The sequence below is a fragment of the Stylophora pistillata genome, chromosome 1 (assembly GCF_964205215.1).
Source record: "Stylophora pistillata chromosome 1, jaStyPist1.2, whole genome shotgun sequence".
Classification (NCBI taxonomy): domain Eukaryota; kingdom Metazoa; phylum Cnidaria; class Anthozoa; order Scleractinia; family Pocilloporidae; genus Stylophora; species Stylophora pistillata.
The window spans coordinates 38,664,601-38,674,112 of NC_142519.1; the positions used below are offsets into that span (position 1 = coordinate 38,664,601).

Here is a 9,512-nt window from a genome sequence, read left to right on the forward strand (position 1 = left end):
GGTTGAGCGATGGAGAATTTCAAACCACGGCAGAGAACTAACTTTTCAAAGACAGAGTACATCCGTCTACTAAGTGATGCTTCCATCAAAGACACAACGAAGTTCACCCCTATCAACACAGAAAGACCAAAAACACGCGGCCGGCCTCCTAAACACTACCATCCCTTACTACAAAAAGAAAAACAGCTGGAGTCCGTCGTCAGAAAAATCCTGCCAAAGCCGATTGCTGACACAGTTTGTCGCAAAGGTTCCCGGCTTGCTCACCTTTATGGTCTTCCAAAGACTCACAAACAGCAACTATCAATGCGACCGATACTATCATCGACTGGGACCTACAACTTCGCCCTGGCCAAGTGGCTTGAAGAGAAGCTTAAGCCCCTTTCATTAAATCAGCACACTATCTGCGATATCTTCTCCTTCGCCGAAGTGATAAGGGAAACACCACTCAACCCGAATGACATTCTCGTGTCGTATGACGTATGTGCTTTATTTACCAACGTGCCACTCGACGAGACTATTGAGATCATCGCTGAAAAAGCCTTTAAAAACAACTGGTTTAATGAAACGCATGGTCTCAACCTCACAAAGACAAGTCTTACCGAACTTTTAAGAATAGCAACCAAAGATCAGCTATTTCAGTTCGACGGTCAACTTTATGAGCAGGTGGACGGTGTGGCCATGGGCTCGCCCCTGGGACCCCTTATGGCAAACGTTTTCCTGTGCTCCATTGAAGAACAACTGGATCGCAACAACAAGTTACCAAGTTTCTACAAAAGGTACGTCGATGACACATTAGCCACGATGCCAAATATTCAAGCCGCAACAGCTTTCCTTTCAACATTGAACGAATGCCATCCTGCCATACAGTTCACAATGGAAATTGCTGAAAACAACAAGCTTCCATTCCTCGGTATGATGATTGAGAAAAACGGTTGCCACCTGACAACGAGCGTATATCATAAACCAACTGATACAGGACTGCTCTTACATTACCAGAGCCATGTCGATCAGCGTTACAAAAGATCTCTGCTGAATACAATGCTGAACCGAGCTTACCGCCTGTCATCAACGAAAGAATCTTTTACGAAGGAATGCCAGCATCTCAAGCGGATGTTTACTAAGCTTAAGTACCCAGTGAAACTCATCAACTCAGCTATCGCCTGGTACACGAGTTCTACGATCCAAAGCCGTCACGAAACCCCAACTGAACTTGACGCGGCTACACAAAAACCTGTCAGAATAACTTTACCATTTAAAGACCAAAAATCGGCCGACACAGTAAGACATCAGCTGAAAGATCTTGGCCGGAAAATCGGAACTGACCTACAACCAGTTTTCACGAGTCGTAAGATCGAGGGAAAGCTCAAGATACAAGAAGAGAAGCCCGCTTTAATTAACCACCAATGCGTTGTTTACACTTTTAAATGTGATTCGTGCGATGCGGATTATATCGGTTATACCACACGCCATCTTCATCAACGCATAGAAGAACATAAAGCCTCTGTCATTGGCAAGCATCTGAGGGAGGCCCACGGTGTAGCGTCCGCTGGCCTGGGGAAAATGTTTTCCGTTCTCAAGAAATGCCGCGGGAAAATGGACTGCCTAATCCACGAAATGTTATTCATTCGCGAACAAAAACCAAAGTTAAACACGCAGTCTGACTCAATACGTGCAAAAGTATTTATTTAAACATATACTGCACGATCTGACACCAATAACAATGAACGCTCATTATTCTAATGAAGTTATCACATTTTATTTGTATATAATCTCTGAGCTACAATTTTACATCAGTTTTAACATTTTACTTGATAATGAGGTCATGCAGACTTCGAAACGTCGTAGTTTTTTACCGTTAATTTTTATCATCAAATGTATTTCTAAACATTCTCTGATTAGAATTCTCATTGTGCCTGATAACGATAACCGTACTAAAATAGCAGAGTTGTGTCCTATGCATTTTCCACATGTCAGAACTGATTGCACAGATCCTATCTCTCCCCCCTCCCCCGAACACACAAAGAGTCTGCTTTAAGAACTATTTTCAAACTGTGCATGTTCTTGTAACAGGCATCAGGACCAGGGACTTTTCAGCTGCCCCTTTCCTCCGCGGACAATCATGGAAAATGCACGGGATTGACTTAAGAACCGAATTACGAAGTAAACCAATATCTTGCTTTCTCGGGGTTCTCAGCAACATCTCGGTAATACCAATATAACAACTATTATTATCACGAAAACTCTCGTACAGTTTTGTATCCTTAATCAAGAGTCACGTTTTCTGCTTCGCATAGTCTGTCCTGAGAACGTGACAGTCAACTATTGGGGTCAACGTACAGTTATTATTACGGTATATTCATCAGTATCGCTTGAGCATGGAGCACAAGAACGGAAACAAGGTATCAAGATTGCGTTAAGTCGAACGCAAAGCCAACCAAACAGTTTTAAATATTCCTATTTTCTTAAAAATGGAGTTCCGCTTTCAGCTATCCACAGAGAAAAAAGTTCCTTGTCAGTGATATTTTTACAGTGTCTGGCAATAAGATATATATATCTTATTAGACGTTTTGTTGTGTATTATTGCTGAGTATTTTTACGAGTTGTGCCGTATTTAGTAAAAATACTCAGCGATACTACACAATCAAACTTCTAATGAGTTATTTATTATCCAACCCGCCAAACTGTTACTTCAGGAGGCGGGACGGAATTGACGCGTTGTCGTGTTCCTGTTTCTATTTTCTTCAATAAATGAAAAAGTTTCCTGGTCGTCTAGCTTTTTTTTCTTCGTTCGATTCAACTAATAAACTTAATCTATATTTGCCATCCCATTCCGACTCTTTGTCGTCAGAAATATGATTCAAATTGTCCGCCATCTTTTTTCCCGTAACTTTAATCCAATTCTTCGCTTGCGCGATGCAAGAAAACCTGTCTAACCGGCTTTCTGGAGTACAAATACCGTGTGATATTTGTACTCGTCTTTGGCGTTATTTGTCCTCTACGAATTGTAGTTGGATAACAAAAACGGATAACTGAGATACAAGCATGAGAGCAATAGTTAAATTAATTCAACAGAATAATACGTTCTTGGGCGGAACGTTTCAAAACATACGCTCATCAAAAGCATAACATTGACTCGTATAACGGGTACTGTGCGCAAACTGAAGCACACGTTAAGCATTACGTAATTATTTCTGTATTACTTCGCTGTCGCCATTATCCGAAGTCATTTCTTCGTCAATAGAATCGTGAGGAGTGCCTTCAATCGGGAGGGTCTCGTGAAGATAGTTGAGCAGGCCTCCATCAGTAAAGTCATCCACTGTGTGTCCCTGGCCAGTCATTACTCATCTAGCGGTCAGTAATCCTTCCACACCCACAGGACCCCGGGCATGGATACGACCCGTGCTGATACCTACTTTAGCACCTAAATAAAATAATGGTGTTTATTTAGTATCCTGTACCTTTAAAGGACTCGATGAATTCCCATCTCCGCTACCTATAGCAAGTTCTGCGACACACTATGCTCCTACGCAGGGCAAGAAAACCCACGATAATCAACAGGTAGAAAAACGGGCAAAGTACTGGAGCTATACCGGGGTTTCAAGGTTCTAATGGACTCACGGGTGTACCTGGAAGGTAGGAGTCCCGATGCGCGCATAATTTCCCCTCCCTTTGTAAAACGACCTTTTCAGGTCAACAACATTCAAATCTTCAGAATCACTTTTGGAAAACTGCCTAAATCCAAAGAATCGTCATGGCATTATATGTTTTCCGTGGCTAGATACTCCACTTGTTCGTCATTCTCCCCGCTTGAATGCAAACGCGTAAATACGCAGTATGAGCCATTTCACATAAGAGCGCGGAAATTCGTGACAGCGTCCCTATCCCTCTTCCCACCGCCTTTGAAAAATCCTACCTATGCGTATTTAATTAGATTAGCCCGTTCACTCCCAAGATATCATTAGCAATTCTCCTCACAGGCAGCCATACAAATAGTATGAAACTAGTTCGGAGAATTTGGTATTGGATCAATAAATAATTCCCTAAGGAGAAATTCTAGGGCCCGTTTTCCGAAAGTCCCATTAACTGAACAGGCCCGAAGCCATATTTTACAATCAAGATTTAGAGAATAGATTCGCAGGTTCTGGTACTCTAACCAGTACATTTTGTTCCTTTAGCTGATAGTTTTATTGCACAATTTACAAATCTTCTGAAACCCCACATTGAATAACAACATATTCCTCCTATAGGAAACAGTAGCCGCAAAAACAGAACAGTTTTACCGGCCCGTTAATTTCACTGTACCTTCGAGAAATGGGCCCCGAGTCAATGATGGAAGTTAAAGGTTTACAAGCTTCTAAATTCCAAATGATTACATAAAAAGAATACGAAAGATGCCACGCTACACGAAGAACACTGGGAATGGAGGAAGTCATCATCATTACGGTGTCAAAATAAGAAATCCAATCCCATAACTGCCGTAGTTGCGCGCCTGGAACCTGTTTCCCGGCCCTCTGATATCTATGAGCAATAGTATCCCTTTTTACCAATTAAGGATCGTCGCAGGTTACATTTTTTTTGCTTCAAGCCTCCCGAAAATTCGACAAGATTTTTATTTCCCTTCGGGATAATCTTTTAACCCTTCACACTCCATAACTAGAACCCTTGTTACTGGAACCGAAGCAAATTTCTCCTCCCATTGGGTCACTAATCAATTTTGCGCTCCACGAACTGAATCTTTTATTTTACCTAATTAACGGCAATTGTGTTCCTGTAATAGCTAAGCACACTGTTTCATACTTACCCAGGCCAAAGGTATACCCATCGGAAAATCTAGTGCTTGTGTTATGGAAGACACACGCACTATCCACAGCTTTTAGAAAGTGATTAGCAGTCCCCTCTAAAAATAAAATATTTTGATAAGGGGCTTTTAGTAATCGGTACAACGCAAACCATAAATGCATCTTGCGCGGCTTACAAATTTGTGAACTGAGCAATATGTAGTATAACATAGAAACTTGGAAAACATAAGTAAGCTGTCTATATTTTTCTGCGTTGCGCAGCTTACGTAGGTTCGCTTTAAGGATTCTACAAACAAACAAACAAACAAACAAACATACATACGAAACATCACAGTGTAGAGTTGATGGCCAACAGAAATGACCTCTAAAAACGGACCTTACAATCATTGAAAGAAATGCCCCATACTGGAAACAAACGGAGGTTGAATTGTTGTAATGAAAACTTTAGCAAACGCTTAGTCAACATATGCGGCAAATTAAAATGGCGCGTGGCGTTAACATTGAAAGACTAATGTTTTGTACGTGTAGCTAGCGGTGGATATTCACCTCGCTTCATAGCCCCCCTCACTCGGTGAATAGCTCTTAAATATCACGGGAATTACCAAAAACACTGATATAATCTTCATCACACTGTCATAGCTCCGCGAAATCATTGTGATCAAAACAGAGCTGAGAAGAACCCTGATTACGAAGAGATTAAGTAAGATATTCTTACCATTATCAGTGTTAATGACAGCGTGAGAGCTTCCAAATTGATGGATGCGATCAATGGCTTCCTCTGTAGTTGTGACTACTTCCACTGTACACTCTAACTCGCTGTATTCTTTCTTCGTAGTCTTGGCCAGAGCCGGTAAAGTCTTGACCAACTTGAGTCCGGCGTGAACTATTACCTCAAAAGAAAATCAATTAAACAAACAAATTAAATTAATGCGAGGAATAAGAACAAAATTAGCGAACGGGGTCAGTTGGTGAGTTGGTGGTCTTAATAAGGACGCACATTTTGTCCAGCATGAGTAATGAGCGAACTTACGTAGGTTAGCGACGAACAAAAAAGGCGTTCTGATTGAAAAAAATAATAATAAAAAAATGATAATAATAATAATAAAACAGCTTCGCACTTCAATTTCACTCAAAGCTGTGTTTTTATAGTTTTGTCAAATTTCATGATTTTGTCGCTTAAACGCATAGAGCGATGAAAAAAACAAAAACAAAAACAAAATAAATTCAATTGCGCAGAATAACACAAAAATTCATAACTTACTCCTTTTTCCCTGAGAGCTTTCAGCATGTGTTCCAGAAATGGTGACCCAATAAGATCCCTGTGGACTAAAAGAGTCTCCATAGCATTGCAAGCTGCAAGGTAGTCACATTTGGAATCCATTATTACAAAGGAAGAATAGAGTATACTGCAACCAAAATACAGATGATCGATGCCGAGAAATCACGTTTAACAGATGTACCGTACGAGCATGATCACCCACAACGAAATGTTTGTCTCGGCAATCATTAAGCCAAAACGGAAAGCCATTGAAGAACGGTTTGGTTTAAGGATATTACCCATGAGATCTCGGTAAATATTCGTTGATGACCAACATTTTCAGCTTTGCTGGGCCGAATACGTTCTGCGCGTTTAAACATCTAGTTGAATAGGGGGAGTTATCAAATGGTTTTTGGGAAAAAAAGCCAAAATTTTCGTATTTCACGATCCTTGAAGTAAAGTAAATCCATGTGGTAAAGTTGATCCCCACACAAGCACCACAAGTAGTATCAAGGAAGTTATCGCTGAAGATTGCAGAATGCGGGTTCTTGTCGCGTTAATCGCACCCGAATCAAGGATAATTGGTTACAAGAATGCTGCAAGTTTTTTGGACCAATCACCGAGCGAAGTTAAGCACAACGAATGCAACCGTGGGTTATTACTACTTTCAATTAAAAATCGAGCAGAATCGGCAATGAAACGCTTTTTCACCAAGCATGAGGTACAATAATGAGTTATATAATGCTCACCAATCTTTGTGGCCATTTCAAGATCTGCATCTTTGTCGACATACACGTGGCAAATTCCCTAAGCATGCCAAGAACAGGAATTTCTTTGCTCTGTCTGAATGCGCTCAATCATCTCACTGGAGCCTCGAAGGATGATTACATCCAGGTATTCATCCAACTGATTAAGATGATTGACCTCTTCTCGAGTACTGACCTAACAGTAAGAATAACATTTACACAGTCAGTATATAAAGACTAAAGGACTGACACGGGTGTGATCGGCTCACAGAGTTCGATCACAGATCTGTGGCACGGCTTCTACGAGAAATGATCGCCGGTGAGAAGGGAGAGGAGGTTTGAGAAGGGTAGACGCCAAACCTTCCCAATTCAACGCTCTTCGTACCATCGCGCCTCATTTATTAGAGAAATTTCCACTTGAGTGTGAAAAGAAATTCGGAATTGTCTTCATCTTGGTTTAATTTACTGCGCCTTGTTATTGGTCCAGAAAACTCGTACCACTTCCTCGACCAATCGGATCCAAAACTACAACCAGAGGCGAGATGGTCGCTCAACTGCTTGCTTTTTTTTTGTTTGAGCCGTCATTGGCTCCTTGTGATTACTTGAGTTTTGTTTTACGATACCCAATCGAAAAGCGGTCTGAGAGAACTTCTGGAACAGGGTACCCACTTTGCTTATTCATGTTTTGGAAAGCAAAAGAATTGCGAAGTTCATCCCTGAGTAATTACTGAGAGCATCAAAGACATACTGAAACCTAATTAGTCCACATTCAGCGTGCGAAGTGAATTGCAAGGCAGTAAAACTCTGAATCAAAGTCAATGGCTGCGAGGAGGTCAGTCAATGGTAGTCAATAGAAAGTTTAAATTGAGAGCAGAAAATTGATGTATGAAAAGTTTATAAGGGCCCGTTTAATGTTTTAATCCTTCAGAAAAAGTTACTGCTGCCGGTTTACTATCACGAAATTATTTGACTCTCTCTACAAATGACAGTAAAAATTGTAAACATTTACTGACGTCTGTTGAGGCGAAAAAACAACAAGGATGTTGGATTAGTGTCAACTAATCAGCTTAAGCACCGTCACAAAACTTACCAAACTGACAGCTTGGGGGAGGGGGAGGGGGGAACGTACATGGACAAAGCCTCTGCAACAAGACTGTGAAGACATCTGTTGCTGTGATAAGCTTCTTTACCACCATTCAGAAGCAAACCGTTGCCTGTGCTGATGGCTAAACAGGCCACCTTGGAGAAAAAAATTCCAGCTTATGAAGAGACAAATACATGAACAAACAAAACCAGAGGGAAAAAATCCCTTTCGTTTTCCATGGGTAAGGCTCAAAATCCGTGGTTTTATAAAAGCAGGATTTTTATGTTTTCAGATTACTTTGGATCAAGAAGAAGTCAACAGGAACACACAAAAAAAGAAAAAACAAAACAAAACAAAACGAACGCACGAACAAATACTTTTCATATCTAAACACCAGGTAAGTCAACTTCTAAATCTGACAATACTTTGTAAGGAATAGGATGAGAAACATTTAAACCTACTACAGCTGTACCTGCACTAAAGCAGCTGGGCAAGATCCAAAAATCACAAGAAGCCCTCCAATTGGAATAGTTTCTTGTTTCAGCTTTCAACCATAAGCGATTTTGGTTCGTTTTAGTACACGACACAAGATGTTGTGCGAGGAATTCGCAATCTGTCTCAGTCCCTGAGAAAGGTTTTCAAGTTTGGACGGACGGTGTCAAAAGTAATCTGTCCATCATAAGGGCACTTAAGTGTCTCTCAAACCGAGCATAGTCCAGATCTTTGAAGTTTGCATCTAGAATTTGATCCTTGCGTTCGATAAGAAGGTCGGCTAATTTGTAAATGATTCTGACCCGCTAGACAAAACACGTAAAAGAAAAACAAAGGCGCATCATTTAAACTGCAGTACTGCGCGTGACGTTTGAATGTTGAAATGATACATGAGGCGCGAGAAGACTCAGCTTCAAGTCGTGCTCTAAACCTAGGCCGAGGCAATGAGAGAGAAGATGTTGGCAAAAGCCGAACACTACCCCTCAACCAAAGGGAATTCTGGGTTATTTTGGTCAAACATCTCGTCGACAACCATTCCGTGCATTTTTTTTTGCCTATAAGTCTGGATAATTTGAAATGGTCCAAAGAAGCCTGCTGAACAGACATTATTTGTTTGGCGTTTATCAGTGGAACGGAGGTAAGCGCGAGACAAGCGCGGAGTGCCAGTCGCGTGTGAGGGGAGAAACGTGTTACTTCACGCTCGCCTCGCGTTTGCCTCCGTTCGTCTGAACAGCACAAAAGGATTCCGCCTGCTCTGCACGCTAGACCTGAACATGGAATTAAATTAATAGCATACAACTGTTCGGCCTTAAGCATTTTCAATAGTCCACAGCCGTACCCGGTCAGCGGTCAGTGCTTGCAGAGCTCTTCCCCCTTTGCGAGCTATGAAAAAAGCGATTTAATAAAAGAAACCTAAAAACACATTTACGCAGAAAAAAAGGAAAGCAGAATTACAGCAAGCAATTCTATAAAACTAGTATATCCCGAGAAGAAGGTGCAAATTTACAGTCACAGGATCAACCTGGACCACTTGGAATATCATCACGCGCGAGTTACCGCAAATTTTCAGGAGGGAGGGGGGAATGGGGGAAGTTACTGAAAGGCTTAACCAGACACTGTAATCACTAAAAACA

At 41.2% G+C, this 9,512-nt stretch overlaps 1 protein-coding gene and 1 pseudogene across 2 annotated transcripts in view; one reads left to right on the forward strand and one right to left on the reverse strand.

The window, feature by feature from the left end:
• The first annotated feature begins 9 nt into the window (after positions 1-9).
• Positions 10-1,903, forward strand: LOC111325109 (uncharacterized). The gene has a single exon (XM_088755857.1). It carries the CDS (start codon positions 10-12, stop codon positions 1,687-1,689), a length of 1,680 nt encoding a protein of 559 aa, XP_088611983.1. The 3' UTR covers positions 1,690-1,903.
• Positions 1,904-2,334: 431 nt separating this feature from the next.
• The window catches only part of LOC148742417 (delta-1-pyrroline-5-carboxylate synthase-like), a 21,464-nt pseudogene continuing 14,286 nt past the window's right edge, over positions 2,335-9,512 (reverse strand). Inside the window, exons 7-14 of the transcript XR_015996175.1 lie at positions 9,218-9,261; positions 8,360-8,684; positions 7,894-8,042; positions 6,807-6,999; positions 6,061-6,152; positions 5,515-5,689; positions 4,802-4,897; positions 2,335-3,421 (exon numbers count right to left, since the gene is read on the reverse strand). The product of XR_015996175.1 is annotated as a delta-1-pyrroline-5-carboxylate synthase-like (transcript). The remainder of the gene's footprint in view (positions 3,422-4,801; positions 4,898-5,514; positions 5,690-6,060; positions 6,153-6,806; positions 7,000-7,893; positions 8,043-8,359; positions 8,685-9,217; positions 9,262-9,512) is intronic.

What these genes read in the sequence shown, in the direction of transcription:
- LOC111325109 (XM_088755857.1), top strand. Translation starts at nt 10, where the DNA reads ATGGAGAATTTCAAACCACGGCAGAGAACTAACTTTTCAAAGACAGAG.